Genomic DNA, 22,205 nt, shown 5'->3' with positions numbered 1-22,205 from the left:
TGCTACCTCATTGGACTACATTTGTCCATCGACATTGCCTTTCCTAGAGCTTGAATCGACCTTTTTCTCTTTTTCTATCATAAATCCCCTTTAGATGCTAGAAGACCTCTCACACCTTGTATTCTTCATTTATTTTCCTCTGTAGTGAGCGGCAGTTTCTTTGGCTGCTGTTACATTTTGACAGTACGAGCAGAGTCGAGTTTAGGGCAGTTTATTGAGCAGATCACTATGTTAGAACTCATATTCCCCCTCTCTGGGCCTCTGTTTGAGGAGTGGGAGAATGCTCTGCAGAGTATTCTCCACCTATAGCAGGTCCCTGAGCCCCTGCAGGGAGATGTGGCTGTAACATTCCCTGCTGAAGAAGAAGGCGGGGATATCCTGGTTCTTCCCCCTGAGCACTACGTGGAATTGCACCTTTAAAGCATATTATATTGTGTTGCATAATAGAAAACCCCAATGTGTCTTCATTAACTAAACAGGAGCAAGAAAGAAACCCAGAAGAGGAAGGAATAAGTATGGAATTTATGATTTAAAAAAAACGAACATATATTGTATTTATTCAAAGCTGTTTTTATTTATTTCCAGTTAGTACAGTATGTCTCATGACATCCATACAGATGCCCATAAGAAAATTAGCAGTCTTTTTCAGGGATACAATCACCGTTGCTGTTAGATAGGTAGGTATCCTTGCAGAAACAGCCTGGAACACAGATCTAAATGCAAGCTGGAGGCCTGTTGCTATTGGCACAGTTTTTAGGACAGGCGCTGCCACACTTCTTATACTCTCTGTGCTTTCCTTCACATCCTAACTCTACCAGAAAAAAGGAAAACAGAGATTAGGAAGTTAGAAAGCTGAATACCTGTCACTAACATAACATATATACCACAGGCAAATGTAGGATATCTCCCTCCCCAATACAGATATACATTATAGGCTGTATTTACTAAGCAATGCTACTCTATTACTATGGACTGGCCTTTATCACCCATTCACATGAAAGGGGCCATAAGGTGTCTTCTAGCATGCAAGGTGTCTTATGGAGTGGTAAATATTGCACTATATCCTGCCATTCATTCACAAAACATAGATGCAATGGCAATGCTCGGACATAATACTAATTGTAAAGTACACTGAAATGCACGTGCAGTGACAGCACAGATGCAACAACGTCTGATACTCTATATGCACAGCACTAACATACATTGCATACATGGTACACAGAGACAGAGACGGCTGCACAGATCATCTAGAAAGTTAATATTGGTAACTGATGAACCGGGAGGATTAACGCGGCGGGTCCCATTCGCGAGCAGGGACACCGCAGAGTTAATCCTCACGGGCCACTTACTTTTTGGGGATAGTGTGTGACTGTGGTGCGTTCCGGTGACCACACATGATTGCTGCACCGAAAACAGTAAGTGTGACTACATCTGTATTATACTTCATATAAGGTACATGGTGTAAGAATAAAGTGTGTGTCTTTGGTAACTTATAATGCAGTTATAACAATATTATATACTGTACATATTTTTTAGGGACTGGATCTTTTCCAGACAGATACAGTATCTGAGGAAACACTTTCCAACATAAATCCACCATTGGACTGACCCACGTTGGTGCCTGTACAAGTACACTCATGGTGCTCCCTTTCACCAGGTCTCCTCTTCCATTTACCAGTCCTGGAGCAGATTTCAGCTCTGATCTGCCCTAGTGCTTTGGGAGACTCGTCTCAATTCTCAGGAGAAACAGGCATGGCTACCTGGTACCCCTAAATAGCAGGATTATCCCTTAGGTTATTAGGTTATAGATTACTAAAAGGATTGCCTGTATTGTTTGGGGGGGAATTGGGTAATGGAAATGTGAGACAAATTTCATGAAATGCAAAGGGCGGATAGGAGCTGAAGCGGTTCTCTTCCGTGCGGCCAAATGTGACGTCATTCAGCGGTCCTCATACAGTAAGTACTGGTGAAGTGTCGGTGAATAGAGAGGAGATTCAGCGCGGTGGTGCACTGTGGAGTATTAACACGAACATGAGTCAGCCACAGCCTACAATTGGAAGCAGTGGGCCATCTTAGATGTGCTTGTGAAGAAAGAAATCCCATTATGAGTGCATATACTTATTTTAAACCTGATATATTCATTGAAGATACTACACCATGAGAAGCTGTGCTGTGTGCAGTTCTAAGTTATTGTGATCTTCATTATGCAAGGAGTTGGGAAATAATATTCGAAGAGGAACCACCAACCTTCCCCCTACATTACTTTATCTGACTTTTGCCCTGAATGGACTTATTGACTATGTAACCATGCTGTAAAATGGTTGCTGTCATCTCTCCTGCTGACAGTAAGGCCTGGTAAGTTATGGGCATGCCAGCAGTAATCATGGAGGTTTGCCCTCACACCCTGGTGAGGTGCCCTATGTATGGATGGGAGTGGTCACAGGCTCTGACTCCATGGTTAGTGATGTCAGAGTTGTGCCAGCCCCCAGAGGATACATAAGTCACAGCACTGATCAAAAGTTAGGATAGTGATTAGTTGTTGCTAAGTGGTTGGAGGATTATGTAGTAGGATCTTCCCAGCACTGGAAGGACTGAAGAGTGATTACATTATAAGCGGCTGAATAATGAAACTGTGACCAGGGACCTGGCACAGAATAGATATCCCTGCGGGGATAGGGAATCCCTAATTAAGGAGGACAATACCTTTCAAAGGGAAGTACGGTGAACAATGGAGAGCTAAATACACCCCATTGTGGAGGGCAGCTGGCCCACCATACTAATAAAGATGTTCCTGATTAACGACACTCTCGTGTGTAAGTGTGGAGTCATTACACAGAGAGGGGCACCACAGAGGAGTTCCTCATCAGAATCATCCCCAAGCGGACGCCGGGATCCTGATGAGGTGGAGGTGCTGCACTGGATCTAGGTAGTACTCAGCACACTACCTCAGCTGCCTGTCTGGGTTGGCAATCCCCACACACCATCATGCGGGAGACTCAGGAGTCCTGTTGCCAACAGGTGCACCACCAGACATCACACTGTAAAGGGGACTGGTTAGACCACAGGGGCCAATATGAGATTGGGTGGGTCAGGCCAGGTCAGAAAATCCGTTACAACTATTTGACTCAACTATGTGTATATATATATATTAATTTATTAGACTAAACTCTTTGAAATCTATGTTTTAGTACATTTGGTTTTCTTTTAAGTCGGTACTATGTAATTTGCAGTTGAAAAACAAGACATTAATTGTACTGATGTTACGTATGTTCTTCTTTAGATCAGAAACAACCCCGGGACACAGAGTGCTTCACATGTGGGTGGGGGGGGGGGGGGGGGGTGGGTGTGGATTAAGGTGATTAATACAAGTGATGGGACAGGCAGAACCACACTCATTATAAACTCTGTGATCACCAACACATTCTGTAAGAAGTAAGGAAAACCCAGTGTTGATGTGTCAAGTGTATGGGTGACAAAACCCTCTACTCCTTATTATCCCAGATATGACAAACCTGGAAGGAAAGCCAATCTTAGTTATGTACAGTATGTTGCTCTGTTTCCTCCCCACCCATGGGAAATGTGGCGGCTACAGAGTGTGTGGTACTTTACCTGTGGCTTACAGGAGGCCTGAACTGAGAGCCCGGGTGTACCTGATTTGTCTAATGACAGTGCTTCCACTGTGAGGGATCCTGACAGTGCCGGATAACCCCTTCCTAGGACCCAATGCAATAAAATCACATACACTTGTATTTAATAACAGTTTACTGAACACAGGTAAAACTATGTATATTACTAACCCACAAAAAATATAGGCCTCGAACGGCCGTAACCCCACCATGCCCTCCAACCGTAGTGTTCACCCCTGATGGGATTTCCCCAAAGTACTGAGGTACCCCTGGGCACACAACCTCACTGGTGTCCACTGGAGCCAACCTACCCAATGTGGGAGACAGTACTGCCCACAGTAACTGAAAGTGATAGTTGGTGCACATTGCGAGGTACTTTCCCCAGTGCGCCAGCACCTTGGTATGGCCGAAAAGCAAAAGGGATCCACTGATCTAGCGACATCGATGTCAGCGAAGCCTCCACCTCTGCGTGGGGTGGGAGGGTTTCACCTTTGATAGTCTATGATAGTACAGTGGTGGTTCGGTCCCAGACCACAGTCTGCAAATCGCTGCATGGCATCTCCACTGGCCCTGTAACTAACTGTATACAGCTACAGGGGAAATGTCCCTAGCTAGGGGTTTCCCTGTAGCAGTCACAATCTGATTTGGTGAGTGGGTCTAATCTGCCCTAGTCTGGTTGCCACTGACACCCAGACCCTACCTTCCCTTTCTCTGTCCTGGATCCAACTGCCTAACTCTCCTAACTGCCAGTCCCTCTAACTGTCAGAAATCCAACTGTCAGAGTTCTAACTGCCATGCATCTCTCAGTCCTATTGGCTGCCTGGCAACATGTGGTCTGCAGCCTCTGAGGCTGCTGGCACTTGTTGTTCCCCTGCTGTTCTATACTCCTAATGGCTGCCACTTGCGCTTGCTACTGCGGACCCCCCCGCACTCTCCCCAGCCTCCGATGGCTATGGAAAGGTAAGGTGATGAGCAGGGTACCAGAGAGAGCCAGGCTATACTCTCCCCCTGGTGAAAGAACCAACGACCCTGCTTGGGAACGACATAACCATCAACACAACATTTATATAATAAAAATGCATGACATGTATATAAGTAAAAGTATAAGTAAAAACTTAACGCATTGCAATGGCTTTATATAAGAGTGTTAATTTCTGTGAACATTACAATAACAGATTTAATTTTGCTAGGAGACCACTGCTGAGCTTCATAGTGGGTAGCCCCTAACGAATCATAGGTTACCCGGTTGGGAGGGTGTCTCACTCTTTGGCTTCTGGGAAGCTCTTCTTCGTCAATTCCCTCTGGGGAGTAATAATCATAAGCTTGGGACTCAGGCATAAGGGGTGTAACAGTCTGACATGTTTCTAACGGGTACAAAACAAGGACTCCTAGGGTCCAAAAGATGGCTCATTGGAGCCACCAGAGTATGTGTATGCTGCCTTGGCCATTAACCAAGGCTCCTTCAGGCCCAGTGACTGGTCTGTACTACTAGAGGGCCCTTCCATAGGATGCTCGGATGTCTCTGTTACTATTTATGAGCTCTCACCGGCCAATGGTGTAGTCTCAATTTCAAGATCGTCATCCCTGACATGCAGAATAGGCAGGAGATGATTTCGGTGCCAGACGTTTACCCTGCCATCCGTGTCTCTTATACGGTAGACCGGGAGGCCCGGCATCTGCGATTTTACTTCGAATACTCCATCTAGCCAATGGTCGCCCAGCTTGTGTTTGCCAGGGATCCCAAGTTTGCGGAAGAGAACAGCATCTCCAGGACAAATTTCCTGATGACGGACCTTATGGTTATAACGCCGTTTGTTACAAGCGTTCAGATGAGCTGATGCATTCTCTGCTATTTGGTAGGCTCTTTGCAGGCTTAGAGCCGCTGTACGTACTTGAAGTGCTTACTGTTGTGTACCCCGTCGTTAGATACCCTCAGAGATATATCTTCTGGAAGCCGTGCTTCTCGCCCGGACATTAGAAAGTAGGGAGTGTCTCCCATAGACTCATGGCGGGTGCAGTTTAGGCATGCACCAAGGACTCCCCGTGCTTTCTCCACTCATTCTTCGGTGAACCTTTTAGGGTGCCGAGCATGTCGAGGAGGGTCCGGCAGAGCATCTCCCTCGGGATGGTAAGGGCTTAGGGATATTTAGCAATTTCAGCAACTCCCAGATGAGGTTACTTTCAAAATCCCGGCGTTGATCCGAATGTAGACGATTACTGCCTACCCAATGTATAAAGTACCGCTCCCACAGAATCTTTGCCACCATGATGGCCTTCTGGTCTTTCGTGGGGAAAGCTTGGGCATAATGAGTGTGATGGTCTGTGATTACTGACACGTTGCCGAAGCCATTGGCATCTGGCTCGATACATAGAAAGTCCATGATACGAGTCCAGGGGACCCAATCTCTTCAGATGAGCCATTGGAGCAGAACTGGAAGGGAGTGTCTTGCGTTGGATGCACCATGAGCATCGGCAGCAATGGTGTTCTACTGACTCTCATCCAAGGCCAGAAGAACGTATTAAGCCGAAGGTCTTGTCCACTCCAAGATGTCCATGGTCATTATGTAGCAATCAAAGAACCATATGCTGTAGGTTCCTGGTTAGAAACTGTTGCCTTCTATCTGGGTGGTTATGGTATGGAACCACCCGATAGAGTAAACCCTTGTCGATTTCGAATTTGTCAATTTCCAGCATTAATAGGGTGGCCGTGTTGCTGGGAGCACGTTTCATCGGGGGGGCTTGTTTTGCTGGATGTCCTGGCAGATAGCTTCAGCCACGGGATCTTGTATCTGGTACTACACCAGATCTTTCAGGCGATGATTTTGTCTGGGGTGATATTCATTCCCTCTGGGTGGCAATAGGCCGCAGGGATAGCCTTTGATTGACATCTCAATGAATCTGCGACCCTCAGTTCTGAGAAGGCCAGTTTATCTTCCACGATGGCTGCAGTCGAGAACAAAGCCCACATCCCTGGTCAAGGGATTTCTTCCTAGAGGTCATCGTCCAGGGTGGTATCCAGTCCCGGTCTTCTGGATAGAGCATCAGCTCTGATCTTCAGGGGCCCGGGTTTGTACTTCAGCGTAAATTGGTAGTTCGAGAGAGCCGCCAGCCATCTGTGACCGGTGGCGTCCAGTTTGGCAGATGTCAATAAGTAGGCCAACGGATTGACTTCGAAAGTGACTCAATACAGATAATCATTGAGTCACAATCATACAGATTGTCCACAATTTCCCACTTGAGAGCGAGGAATTCCAACTTGTGGAAGGGATAATTCTGCTAGCTGGTGGTCTATCAGCGTCTGACATAGGCTATGGACCGGAGGCCCTCCGAGTACTTTTGGTACAAGACCGCACCTAGGCTGGCAAAACTCACATCCATATGAAGGATGTAGGGCTGATTGGGATCGGCGTAAGCAAGAACGAGTGCATTCGTTAAGCTTTTCTTTAGGCCTATGAATGCCTTTTCACAGGCGACCGTCCACTTGTCGAACGGCAGTCGCGCAAAAGTGGCTTTCCACCCTGTATCTTCGGGATAAATCTTGAAAAGGTTGTTGAGGACCATTGCTTTGCTCGAATATCCCTCCACAAAGCGACGACAGTAACTGCAGAATCCTAAGACGGAGCGGAGCTCCATTACGTTTTCGGGTCTAGGTCAGTTCACCAGTGTTCAGCTGTGGTATTTACAGCCGAACCGTCACCACACCGTCGCTGGGGTAGTCCTCATTGCTGAGTCCCCACAACTTCCTCTTGTCCGCCGACTGCAAGGGCAGGTGTTTAAGATGTTGATCGTAGAAAGGGCGATACACAATGGCCACTTGGGACCCGGTGTCCAGCAAAGCCGATTAATATAAGGTGAGATGTTTTGGATAAACACCTTGATCTTCCTCGGTAGTGAGGCCTTCCATTCTCGTACTTTGGGCACTAGCTTGTAGCTGTGGTTGGCATCTTCCTCTGGTGTACTCTAGAGCGAAGAGATGATCGGCCTCGTCTTGGCTGGGAAAGCAGCACACTGCATACATGATCCTCACTCCCCTGGTGGAATCTCGGTCAATCCTGTGGTATGATTGAACAGGTTTCCATATCCATCTTGTGCTGATATTTTGCAACACTCATCGCATGTGCTTTGGGAGGAGGGTCATCTTCAGCGTTTTCCGCCTCCTTGAGCTTTGGGACAGACGCCTCTTTTGTTCCCTACATGGTTGTCTCCTTTGGAGGAAGATGCGTGTCTCTCTCCTTTGGCAGAGTCATGAGATGTTCTGGGAAGATGCACCCACAAGAGGGTCTCTTGAGCTTCCACTCTATCCATAAGTTCCTCGAATGGGAGAGGATGCTCCAGGGAAAGGACACAGCTGATTCGGATGATGACTGGGTGCATGGGCAACACTCTGAGCAGGAATTGATGGGTCCTTAACTTGTTGGCGTCGAACTTTTGGACAATCTTCTTCTTCACTAGGGTCCATAGGGCCAACTGAAGCCATCGAAAGAAGTCCGACACATCCTCCCCTTCTGTTTGGGTAAGGCCATGGAACCAAGCCATTAGAGAGATGTTGTCGCCTGGGACACTATACGCTTTGAGTAGAGCCAGGAGTAGAGCTTGAACATTGGCTTCCAGGGGACAATCGCGGTAAAACCGTACCATGTTGGCGGCAGGAGGCCTTTGGCACTCAATGAGTCTCTGTTTCTTGACTGTGTCCATGTACGTCCATGCGGGAAGTGCTTGCACCGCTAGGTCATGCCATTCCTCGAATGCCTCTTCTCCTAGTGGAGTGGGCCGCACACCAAAGAACGCTTTTAACTTGCGGTAGGGTTGGACTTGGGCCAACTGACCTGTTTTCTCCGTCAGTTGTTGTAAGGCCTCCACGATTCTTTGAGCTTCCCCTGGACCATGGGCACTGTAGTGGCTTTGTCTGGACCGGCAGCTGCCAGCTTCACTCCAGCTAGGGCTTACTGGGGAAGAGATGACTGTGGCCGCCTAATGCTCCTCTACTCTTGGGGCAGCTCTAGCGGCCTCTGTTCTTGTGCTCAGTCTAGGGTAGATAAGTGGACTTCCACTGGGTGGGGCTTCAGGAAGCTGCAGGAACTGTGGTCATTGTCCACTGGAATATTACAGCAACAATCAACAAGGAGCATATTCCACTGGACATCTGTTTCCCATTTAGCATCCACAATACGTTCTTTTGTGAACCCTGGTATCTGTCTCAGTGTGCTTTTCAAGCTGGGCAGGGGCAGGGATACTGGGACTGGACTAATGGTGACCATGTGGCGAGGCGATGTGTGGCATCATAGGGCCCACCCGTGGACACTCTGGGGTGACGATAGAGACATGGTCCCTAATTTGGTCAGATTGCTTTTTGGCTTAGGTTGGGCACCCCAGGTCTAACATGTCAGCAGCGCCTCCAAATGTAGCTCTCTTTCCCAATAACTAGAGAGACAACCGGTGCTTCCGTTACCTGTTGGCTCACAGAGTGCCCACGCCTCCACCACGGCGAGCCTGGGGTGGTATAATTATCGTCACGGTGCAGCGCCTCCACCTGCGAGGGATCCCAGCGTAGTGGGAGGAGCCCATCACAGGAACCAATAGTAAACCCACACGGTATATAATAACAACCTTTACTGACAGCACATATAAGATAACACTACCACACAGTATAGTGAACACCCCGGCCAGAACCACCAGTGAGTGTCCAAAAGTACATCGGGTGGTAGGCACCAACACTCTGATTCCCTTTCCCAATGTCCAGCCCACCCAAAAGTGTAGGGAGTAGCGCTTTCCCGTGAACTGTTGGTGCACTTTGTTTAGTTACCTGCCAAGTACTCCAGTACTCGGTGCGGTCGACTTAGCAACAAGGATCCGCCCGATCCACTGACGTGGGCCTCCGCGATGGCGTCAGCCTCTGCGTTGGGTGGACTTCGATAGATGGGTTTCTCCTTTAAGAGTCTTTCATAACACTGCGGTGGTCTGGTCCCAGACCACAATCACTGCACGGCGTCTTCACTGTGTCCCTGACACTACAGTAAAATGGGGAAGTGTCCCTATCTAAGGGCCTTCCCTGAAGCAGCCACAAGCTACACATGATTGGGGCCTATCTGGGACCTAAGGGGATTCTCTGGTCTAGTCTGAGTGGCACTGACACTCAGACCCTACCTTCCCCTTCTCTGTCCTGGCTCCAACTGACTAACGTGGCTCCAAGCGCGCAAACATGTATCCTCAATTGGCTGAGCTGTGCCTTTTACCCTATGCCCCAAAGCACTATGGGGCTTGTAGTTCCCATGCAGAGCTTGTATCTAATGGCCACCGCAACTGTGTAGCCTCTGTGAATGCGCGAGCTCCTTATCGCCGCCGGGACCCTTCTGTGCATGCGTGCCCTATTTGTCACGGCGGCCCTCGGAGCGACGGAGCTACCTCTCCTTGCACACACCGCCCTGAAATGCCCCTGACAGCCGTCACAGTCTCCCCCTTCCCGGCGCCTGCATCGGAGGTAAGGGGGGGTGGGCAAGGGGGACATGGCTACATGTCTAAAACACTATTTGTGCACTGAGCTCTTACATACTGTATGGTGAATACCAGCACAGTGGAATTGATCCCTGACACTACATCCTGACACCATACATGCACAGCATATACAGAGTAACGTGTGTATATTTGTAACCTTGAAAGGCTGCATGGACCCTGCTCCGCATCAACACCTCTAATATGTTCACCTATAAATCCCTTCTTATGAACTTTAAGGACCATGATACCATCTAAATAATACAAACATGCAACAGTATTTTGTATATTACCTTTGCAAACAGGACACTGGTTCTTTTCCACACAAATAGAGGAACCGTTACTAAGCTGAACAAATCCGTCATTACAGAAGCATCCAGTTTTGCAGTCTTTGGTACAAATTAGGGGTTGTCTGTAATTATCACAAGTCAAAGGGCAACCGGTCCCACACGTGTCATAGTGCATGTTGTATGGACAACCTGTTAGGTGTTAATAACAAGGAAATGTTAGACACACTATAAATTCACTCATTGGAAACACGATACAGAGAATTTATCTATCGGAAAGTCTTCCCATGCCCTCCAGGGGCCTGTAGTACAGTAAGGGCTATACTGTAGTTACTAAGCTGTGCGATTCCATAAGGGACTGTCCCCTCCTGTGCCACAAGACACCTTATTGGTCCATTCACTTGATTGGAAGGTAAGTTGCTTCCTTCAACAGAAGAGGGTCTATATACTAAAGTCTCCTAGCTGCAAAAATAGGGCAAAGACAATGGAAACAGAGCCATATTTATCAAGGAAAATGAATCCCACTGAAAGTAATGATAGTTTTTCCAGTGATAAATAATTATTTTGCACAGATTTTCTCCCAGTTTTGAACCTGGGAAACTTTAGTAAATAACTTTGAAGGTATATTATGGAATAGCACCACTTAGCAACATGGGCCAAAATATGTTACAGACCTCTCCAGCAATGTAGGGGGTTATTTACTCAATTATCCCGGCTGTTACCACAAATATTACACTGGATTTATTAAAGGAAACAATGCTGTTAATAGTATTCATTTTCTGTAATAAATATGGTGTTTTCTGCCCTGGCTTTGCCAGTCTTTAGTAAATACACCCTGTGGTATTCCATCATAGTGAGCTATTTACTTAGAGGGGGTTTAGCGTTAGCACCTACAGGCCAAGGCATGTTCTGCTGTAAATAGTGCAGAGGTATCAATTTTACAAATAGACAAGTACATGCAATCACATGTATTTGTAGATATCACGATATAGCCGTGCAAGGATTAAAGTGAGTGGGCCGTACAGCAACCAAGGAGTTAATATTATTTTTTTAAGAGAGCAATTTTAGTTCCGTTTCTTGTGGTTTCACCATGGAATGTCCATGACTTGGGTGGTAATAATAACAGCATGGCTTTCCTTAACATTAACATGACAAGTAACAGCTTACAGATACCCCACCAGGTATTATTCTATCTGCTGGGGCAAACTTCCCCCAGACAACTGGGGGATTGGCTGTTTGGAACCCCTTTCTCACACGTGCACACTGGTACATGTGAACATAACAGCTGACATTTAATGATAATGAATGTAGTGAGAACACAAGGCAGATTATTAAACGGGCTGTGTTGTGAATATTAGTAAATCAAACCGAATATATATATAGATGTGTTTATTTGAGGGTTTTACATTATTAACATTATATACTGTATATAAACGGTATGTGAGCATGTGATATATATATATATATACTTAGTTAAGTTATGGTGGGTAAAAAAAAACATCCACAGCAATAAATAAATAAAAATATATATAATACTTATTTACTGCTAATATCACGCCCTCCTACTGTCTCTGTACTTTCTTCCTGCCAATTAGAATGTAAGCTCTTCAAAGCAGGGACTCCTTTTCCTAAATGTTACTGTACTTTTATGTCTTATGCACTTCTTCCCATGTTCTGTTATTTGTATAATATGTTATTTATATGAGTGTCACTTGTATTAATACTGTGAAGTGCTATACAGGTAAACCCCGTTATAACGTGGTCCTCGGGGTCCACCCGAGACCACCGCATTAGTTACGGGGTCGCGAAAAAACAAAATGGCCGCCGCAAAAAATAAATGTAAAAAAAATGGCCGCCGCTTAAGTGCTACCGCGTCCGCCGGAGGGAAAGCTGAGAACTCTCCCAGCATTCCCAGAGCCGGTGGGGCAGCGGCAACCACACAAAGCTTAAGGCATTGTGCTACACAAATAGCTCGAGAGGACGGACTGCAAACATGGCCACACCTGCTGGTCCCATTTTGTGAATGAGAGCAATTCAAGCTGGCCAAATCTGATGGAACAGTGCGTGCTGACAGGGGTCTGTATACTAGCCCTTGGCGTGAGAACTGCCAGCTGCAGAGCTGCGAGAGGCGATAAGGGCCTTTGCCATGGTCCTGGTATGGAGTTCAGCAGAGGATGCTTGCTGGATCGTGGGGGGCAAGTCCCTTCAGGGAGAGACAGGCAACCCACATCCACATCTCACGAGCCGCACACACTGCGCATGCGCACGGGGCACGCGCACGTGAAGGGTGTCTGATCGAGATTCTGGCTTCACGCTCTCTGGTGTCTTTGTCAACTGCCGGGAGAGACCACATACAGTGTGGACGATTCACTCGCAAAGCAGGACGCAAAGGAACTGTATGAAGCCGGCGAGAAGAAGTGGATTTGAGAAGGGGATTACAGTGAGTAGGGAGGGGGGTTACTGTTTGAGCAGGGGGGGTATTTTGTGAGCTGGTGTGTGTGCTTTGAGCAAGGGGGGGCTGTGAGCAGGGGGGGATACTGTGAGAGAGGGGGGGTATTGTAAGCTGGGGGGATACTTTGTGAGCTGAGGTGTACTTTGAGCAAGGGGGGGCTGTGAGCAGGGGGGGATACTGTGAGAAGGGGGGGGGAAGTTTTGTCCCAATTTATGCCCACCCCCCAAAAAAAAACGGGAGCCACGTGAAAACTGCGTTATAACCGATTTCGCGTTATAACGGGTCGCGCTATAACGGGGTTTACCTGTATATATTAATGGCACTATATAGATAAACATGTACATACATTTAATGACAATGAATGCAATGAGTAGAGATGGGCAAATTGTTTTGGTGAATTTGGATCAGCAGCGGATCGTCCGGTTCCTTTGGTCCGCAGATTTCCGCGGATAAATGGCAAAAAGGGCGTTTCACGTTTTGTTGATTTTTTTTTATTAATATTACCAATACACTGAAAAGACGCCAATGTATTGCTAAATCCACAGATTGTATTCTACAAATCCATCCAAGGATTTTATCCAATGCCAGTTTTTGATGAACCCACGCGGATTGAAACCGGCCAAATCCGTTTTCGGATGCAAAAGAGAGTCCCCATATATACAACACGTGGAGAGAGGCACTGGAAATAACTCTCTCCCTCTTATAAAGCTGATTGTTTTTTCTTTAGCCTTGTAAAGCTTAGAAATACACCTTGCAAAACTGCTAAATAAAAAACAAAAACACACAATGTTGTGACCAGAACTGGGACAGATTAAAAAATCTCTAGTAGAAATTATTTAAAGACAATTTTTTTTTTAATTAAAGGTAATGGGAGATTCTTTCTTTCACCTTTAACAAAAGACTGGAAACCAGTTTTGATTTTGAACAACAATTCTATTTCATGGCTAATTATGTTTGAGCCATTGAGGCTATCACCCTTTAGTGAATAAACCATGAAGATGTATTGCTTTGCAATGTAATGCAGGCCTCACTTGAAGAGAAGGAGATAAGATGAGAAAGACTGAATGGGTCACAGGTACAACCTGTCACCTTAGTGTGGGTCTAGACTGAAATACTTGTATAAATATTTGTGTATGACCCAGTTTACATTTTCCTATTAGTAGTAAGTAGTATTACCTTTGTTGATAGGACACTGGTCCTTTTTCACACAAGTAGAGGATCCCTTCCATGACAGTATGTATCCCTCATCACAGGCACATCGCGGATTGCAGTTCAAAGGGCAGACCATAGGTGGGAAACGGTAATTCTGACAGGTTATTGGGCAACTGGTATCACATGTATCAAAATGCATGTGAGGTGGACATACTGTGGGAAGAGGTTACACATCACATAAATAACACATACAGATCTTCCCAGGACCAATCATTCATAACCCCTCAGTGATGGATTAGACTCCAATATGTTGGAGTAAAACTCAGTATCCTCTAGATTTAAGGTGATGGTAAGCAGAGGAGACAGAATGTGGCACACAGGCCTCATTCATATCCATGAAGAATCATTTATCAGTTTCTCTGCTGTATAACTAGTCCTATATTGGGGCAAAAAACAGCACCCAAGTATGAAAATATGGAATCGGAAGATCCAAAGTGCAAAATCTGCTGCTGTTGACTGCAACCGAATATATACAGTATAGATGTGTGTATTTGAGGGTTTGGTTTTTTTTAAACAATTTTACATTATTAAAATTATATACTGTATATTTACTGTATATTATATACTGTGTATATATATCTATAAAATACTAATTTACTGCTAATATCACAAATAATAAAGAAATAGCAACAGTAATATTAAGGAAAGAAGAGACGCACTTAGCAGAATGCCCTCCTACTGTCTCTGTACTTTCTTCCTGCCAATTAGATTGTAAGCTCTTCAAAGCAGGGACTCCTTTTCCTAAATGTTACTGTACTTTTATGTCTTATGCACTTCTTCCCATGTTACAGTATGTTATTTGTATAATATGTTATATACATATATTATATATTATATATTATGTCTAATACCCTTTTAGGAATGTATGATTTATATGCAAAATGAGATTTCTTAGTCCTCGTTTTACAACGCTTCGCTTTACAACGAATGGCTTATCCAACGCTTTGCAATGCATACCTATATTCATTTTTACAACGCCAAAATGGCTTATCCAACGCTCTTACGACGCTTTGCAATGTTGTGTATGTGTATATATATATACATTCACATAAACAACGTTGCAAAGCGTCGTAAGAGCGTATATATATAATATTATACTATATAATATGATATTATACTATATAATATATTATTTATTATGTTATATTACATATATAATACAGTATATACACTATATAATTTATGTGTGTGCTGCATATCTTATTGCCTGCATAAAATATTTGGTGTATTTTAGTGTTAAAAATGCCTTCAGGAACAGATCCTTTCCTTTAAACAGTGTCCCTATGGGAAAACATGTTTCGCTTTACAACGTTTCGCTTTACAACGCCATTTTGAGTAACGCATTGTGTTGGATAGCCGAGGACTGCCTGTAGTCAATATAGATGCCATTTTTTACGATACTAAAGACGCTATTTTAAGGCTCAGTAGCAAATAGCAACAAATTAGAGCAACAGTATTGCAAAATTGTATGGCACTAGATAATCTGTTGTCAGCACAAGGAGGGGTTTGTAAATTAGTGGTAAAGAATGCTGTGCTTATATTGACACCCAATCAAAAAGCATACACCATGATATAGACACTCTAGCAGAAATTCAATCTAGCATGCGAGAGGAACCAAAAGAGTTTGATTGGATCTTTGGCCTTGGAAATTGGCTAGGTGCATTGGGAATGAAAATTCTTTATGGAATCATGGCAATCGCAAGTTTATTACTTTGTGTGTATATGTTAATCCAAATGACTAGATGTATAATCAGCTCTATTTTTGCCAAAAAAAGGCTGCTTCTGCTTCTAGTTCAACCATTATGTATATGTCTCCCACAATGAGAGCGAGAAATACCAATAGTCTTGGTACTCGCCAACCACCCATATATTCATCTCTGATTATCAAACGAGATACCTAAAAGAGATAGGGTTCTGCATTCCCATGGTCTCTTGGAGGTTTCTCCCTTGGAGTTTTTCCTCTCCTGAGTGGTGTGCAGAAGAATAAATGGGACTGGTCGATTGGATTGTTCTTCCAGAACAAAAGGAGGGCTGTAAGGTTAAAAACTGTATCTGTCAGCTATGTTCTTTTCCGGGTCTGAATGGGTTAAAATAGTCGAGCTTTGTTCTCTCAGAGACCAAATGGTAAAAGTATTTCAGCTTTGGACCAGCTGTCCCAGTATATCTATTACATAAGAAATAAGATTATAAGAAACAAGACCACTAGTCTTGTTTCTGACCCCATTAGTAGTTATTGACCTTTTATCCCTATTTCCACCAATTTAGGCCAGATGGTATATGTCATTTTAGATGTATGATCTATACATGGGAACTCATTTTGTAACAGATGTATGAAATTGACACACGATGTATTGTCCTTGCCTTTGGTATAAAAGATTCCTCTGTGAGCATTTTAAAACAGAAATGAGAACTCAACCACCTTGTGTGCATTGAATCTTTGCTCCTCTGGGCTCGTAACTATCATATCTGAGACAGAAGCATATAGCAGCTGCGTGATGAATCTCCCTGGGTCGAGTAAAAGAAGTTACCTGCTCTTTCATTACAGATTAACTTTATGTAAGATAATTCATGTCTGACACAACCCATAGTAATGGCCGGTATAAGTTTATAATGGGCAGAAATATTCGTTTGTAATTATATAAAATGTGGGAAGATATGTGTGTTTGAATACGGGGAAAGGTCACAGGTGTGGCCTAAAAGAATCCTATTTTGCACTCTCTATTTACAGATGTTAGGCTAGGAAAGATTCAATCCCTGGGGTAACCCCCACACGCCTACATCAATGTATTAAAACAAGTTTATTAAACATTTATGCAACACTTTTACAAACTTATGGACAACCACTATGTGGCTAAAAAACAAAGAAAACAGCGGGATACGGCTAAGTACTAATGGTATAATTACCAGAGCAATAAGAGACTGATAACACTTGTGTATCTAAGTGAGGGATGGAGGATATTCCTCTTATGTGTACACTCTTAGTACGTATGTATCATACTGTACTCAGTTACGTTTGTAAGTTGTAACAAAAGCTAGCTGTACACAGTCGTCAACAGATGTGAAATATTAGCAGTCTGGTGACGTCACTATGGCATATATACAGGGTAGCAGGTTTGCAGTCACGATCAGTAATACAAGGTGCACTATGTGCTAATGATGACAACTTATACACACTGTATATGTAACCTCTCGCTTGTTAAGGCGGATAACCCACGTGCATACGCTCATCCGCAAAGAAGCGTCACCCATAACCTGGTGACACTACTATCGCATATGTGCGGACCGGATGATGCTCAAAAGTGCGTTCTATGTCCTATATTTAGTATCAGCTCTTAGCCTCAATTCCAGATCAAGTGCTCAGCTTCTGCTGTGTAACTGCATAGAGGCATACGACCTGTTCTCTCAGAGCTATTTCCAGATCGATCATCTCATACTGCTCATGCGTCCACGCTCCTGCGCCTCCTGATGACGTCACAGAAATGACGTAATTGCGTACCGACGTACGTTTCACGCTTCTAGCGCTTCGTCAGGGTTGTGGGAGTGGTTACTAGTGGGATCTCCCGTTCTATTTATGCAGACCGGCCGAAGGCGGGACTTACCCATGTCGACCTATCCGCTCGTTTGTAAGTGAAAGTAGACTTGTGTTACAGGTTGTCTGGTTAGGACTGTCATAACACTATACGTGCCACAAGGTTTCTACTTATGTATTATCCATATTGATTAGCCGTATCCCGCTGTTTTCTTTGTTTTTTAGCCACATAGTGGTTGTCCATAAGTTTGTATAAGTGTTGCATAAATGTTTAATAAACTTGTTTTAATACATTGTTGTAGGCGGATGGGGGTTACCCCAGGGATTGAATCTTTCCTAGCCTAACATCTGTTAATAGAGAGTGCAAAATAGGATTCTTTTAGGCCACACCTGTGACCTTTCCCCGTATTCAAGTATACCCCATTCCCGTACTGTATGCACCCTATTTTTTACATACGTTAATATACCTGTACAATTGGAGAGCGGCAGCTACCTCTTTTTCTGTAAGATATGTGTGTTGCAAATATCAGATAATTAGCTTCTTTCTTAAGGCTTCCAGTAATACTATTACTTGGGGTACCTATGCATGTGCCAGATACATCTGAAAACGAGGAAGAATACAGGGAGAGGGTTATGGGGTATTTGATACTTCTCGGATTAAACTGAAATGAAATAATTCCCCCTAATTAAAGAATCCAGGAATAAAAGGAAGATAAGACACACTCCCACCACAGTGAAACAACAAAAGAAAAAAGTGCGCAGCTAATATGTGGTATATAAGTGGTATAAAACACAATAGTGAATATAGAGTGCAATAAACAAATAAATTGACCTTATAGGACACTGATAGTGCGTCTGCAGCCTTTCTCAAGAGGTTGCTTGACACCCCCAGAACTAGAGAAACAAAAAAAGAACAAGGCGCACAACGCACATAGTGAAATACAGTATAAAAAGTATGCTTTACTAAGGAAGAATATGTTCTGCGTACATCAAAAAGTATAAAATCAGACAGTGGATAAGTGGGGTTACCACACAAAAGGATGGCTGAAGTCGTCGCTCATCACCCGGTGTAAAGGGAAGAACAGCAGACCAGCGATCATCAGACACTTATCCACTGTCTGATTTTATACTTTTTGATGTACGCAGAACTTATTCTTCCTTAGTAAAGCATACATTTTATACTGTATTTCACTATGTGCGTTGTGCGCCTTGTTCTTTTTTTGACACTCCCACCACGCTGGGATCCCTCATCAGTGGAGGCGCTGCAACGAGTGTAAGTATATACCTCAGGCTCCCAGTGACGGAGGTTCAGGCCTCTTGTTAGCCTCACAGGTAACCGCAGCACCCGTTATTAATAGTACCCTAGGGGTACACCCGCTACAGACAGAATCACCAATCTGTCCAAAAATTCTATTTCATGGCTAATTATGTTTGAGCCATTGAGGCTATCACCCTTTAGTGAATAAACCATGAAGATGTATTGCTTTGCAATGTAATACAGGCCTCATTTTAAGAGGAGATAAGATGAGAAAGACTGAATGGGTCACAGGTACCACCTGTCACCTTATTGTGGGTCTAGACTGATACTTGTGTAAATACTTGTGTATGACCCAGTTTACATTTTCCTATTAGTAGTACGTAGTATTACCTTTGCTGACAGGACACTGGTCCTTTGTCAGACAAGTAGAGGATCCCTTCCATAACAGTATGTATCCCTCATCACAGGCACATCGCGGATTGCAGTTATAGGTGCAGAACGTAGGTGGGGACTGGTAATTCTGACAGGTCAGTGGGCAACTGGTATCACATTGCGCAAAATGCATGTGAGGTGGACATTCTGTGGGAATAGGTTACACATCACATAGATAACACATACAGATCTTCCCAGGACCAATCATTCATAACCCCTCAGTGAATCAGCCTCCTTGCCACTACGGGCAACACCACATGTATGTGTATGAAACTTGTTTTTTGCCTCGCGCGGTGTCGCTACGGGCGACACCACGGCATTTTTCTGTATAATCTCAGGCCGCGTCCACACAAGTGTTGAGTGCACTTTGTGTGCGGCGCTTGCCGAGTTTACTTCTTGCAATCTGTATCTTCCTGTATCCACTCACGCGGCGAGCGCGCGCTCGTGCTCAGGCACGTACGTTCTCCCAAGCTTGGTGCTTGGGGATACAGTTCAATTTGACTTTCGAGCTCAGAGCAGGGTAACAAGTAAGGAGAGAAGGGGGGGAGAGTGGTGCAGGGGGGGAGAGAATGGAGAGAAGGGTGGAAGGAGAGAAGGGGGAGGGGAAGGGGGGGAGAAGGGAAGGGGGAGAGAGGGAAAGGGGGAGAGAGAGAGGAGGGAAGGGGGGGAGAGAGAGGAGGGAAGCGGGGTGAAAGAAGAGGGAAGTGGGGAGAGGAGGGAAAGGAGAAGGGGGAGAGGAGGGAAGGGGGGAAAGGAGAGAATGGGGGAGGGAGAGAATGGAGGGGAGAGGGTAAGGGAGAGAATGGAGGGGGGAAGAGGGGAGGGGGGAAGAGGGGAGGGGGAGGATGGAGGGAAGTGGGGAGAGAGAGGAGGGAAGCGGCGAGAGAGAGGAGGGAAGTGGGGAGAGAGGAGGGAAAGGAGAAGGGGGAGAAGAGGGAAGGTGGGAAAGGAGAGAATAGGAGAGGGAGAGAATGGAGGGGAGAGGATAAGGGAGAGACTGGAGGGGGGAAGATGGGAGGGGGAGGATGGAGGGAAAGGGGGAGGGAGAGAATGGAGAGACACAGACATGCAGACACACAGATACAGCCCCGATCCAGCCAATGACACGCCCCTCCTTTAATAGCAACGCCCCCCACTCCTCCACTAAAATTATTGCAGGACAGCCGAACGCTCATGCTTGAAGATTTGGGTGTTACACACTGACACATGAATTCTAGTGTTTGCAGCATTGGTATGGTGTAAATACACTTATTCACTAAACAGTATATGCTTACTTGGTGGTTGGGTTGTTTTTCCTTTCACCGTCAGGAATGGCAGACCTGCAAAACAGGAGAAATGTTTGCAATTAGTGTTGTAAATCTTTGTGCATTTGTGTCTATGTCCCACTCTTTGAATTCAATTTATGAAAATATTCTTCTTCTGTGAAGAATCCTTATCAATGCCGTTTTTCAGAAGCATTGAATCAGCGTTCCCGTTAGCACGGAAGCGTTTAGTAGCTATTGTTCTGCACAGTTTATATCTGTAGGAGTGGCACAGTGCATTAGTATTTACCAATTAGCTGAAAACGTACTGTACTCTACATTTTAACTCCAAAAGCAAAGAACTTTGTCACAGGTTCTTACCTGACTGATAAAGCTAGGCCAATCACTGGGTCTTTTCTGTTATACGTAGGATGAGTGTTACAATTCATTCTCTTAATATTGCCAGTCTGCATGGAATGACTGGCAGTTACATCCCACTGCAGTGACAATTAAGCTACAACATACCATACAGGTACTGTATATACGTTTCAAATTACATTGTATCAATCTGCAGAAATACAGTAGCTGTAATGCTTTTTACATTTTATCACAGTTCAGAGCAACTTCAATTCAGAATGTGCATCACTTATCTCAAATGGATCAAGGTATTTTGCTTTGTATTAGCACTTTGTCCTTATCACAAAGCAATATGGAGATTGGTCATAGTGAGTAAAATCAACTAAATATTCCAGTGTATCTGCTGGGGACAAGCTTGAAAAGGAATTAGAACAATTCCAGGGATATTCCCTATTCAGCAGAGGCAAAGGTGACAGAGGGGGTACTCTATTAGATATCATTACAGATTAACATTGACAGGTAGCTTTGGCATCTTAAGAGCGATGCATTTAAAGTGATCATTTTAAGTGACAATAATAGTTAGACTATAGTTATATATTTACTTTCTTCATGCAAGACCAATAACCTCAGCAGATATGACATGGATCTAATAGCATTCTCTACACAGGTATGTCCCTGATATGCAAGTCCTGTTTTGAAAGAATTACACTCCTGGCTTGTACTAATGATTTCTCTTGGTATGTCCCTGATATGCAAGTCCTGTTTTGAAAGAATTACACTCCTGGCTTGTACTATTGATTTCTCTTGGTATGTTTGAATATCAAAAGTTGTTTTTTTTTGTTTTTTTGGGGGGGGGGGGGGGGGTTCCCCCTCTTAACTGTTTGCTGTTAATTGACCAACTGGAATAAGCTGATTTATTGGGGCGTGGGGAGGGTCATGTGACTGCTTTAGATGTATATAACACATATCCCCCTTGCATTGGCATCTTAAGAGTGATGCATTTAAAGTGATCATTTTAAGTGACAATAATAGTTAGACTATAGTTTGACTAGAGGTGACTGGAGACTGCATCCTTTCTGCAAACTCTTACTCAAGGCAACAAACGGTGAGCTTATATGACCACACTTTGATCCCATGCTTGTTAACCTGCCTATTTTAACCCCACACCCCTTTACAACTTATTTCACTGCAACCTCTCCCAAAACTGACTGCACAAAAACAACTCACACACCAACTCAGCCCACTGAAACCCTAAACTGACTCTAGCATTGCAATGCAGCAAAACATTTGACAAGGAACAGGCACACCCCTGCTGTTTAGTC

General features: G+C 44.5%; 1 protein-coding gene across 1 annotated transcript; it reads right to left on the bottom strand.

The window, feature by feature from the left end:
* Positions 1–576: 576 nt before the first annotated feature.
* LOC142496570 (von Willebrand factor-like) lies at positions 577–20,676 on the bottom strand. Its single transcript, XM_075603235.1, has 6 exons — positions 20,560–20,676; positions 19,244–19,432; positions 18,089–18,196; positions 14,031–14,219; positions 10,409–10,594; positions 577–811 (listed from the first exon to the last, which is right to left on the bottom strand). Exons 2-6 carry the CDS (start codon positions 19,416–19,418, stop codon positions 714–716), a joined length of 756 nt encoding a protein of 251 aa, XP_075459350.1. The 5' UTR covers positions 19,419–19,432; positions 20,560–20,676; the 3' UTR covers positions 577–713.
* Positions 20,677–22,205: the final 1,529 nt, after the last annotated feature.

This window comes from Ascaphus truei, chromosome 6 (assembly GCF_040206685.1).
Source record: "Ascaphus truei isolate aAscTru1 chromosome 6, aAscTru1.hap1, whole genome shotgun sequence".
NCBI lineage: Eukaryota > Metazoa > Chordata > Amphibia > Anura > Ascaphidae > Ascaphus > Ascaphus truei.
The sequence above is the reverse complement of the archived record's forward strand: the minus strand, read 5'-3'. Positions and strand labels throughout refer to the sequence as shown.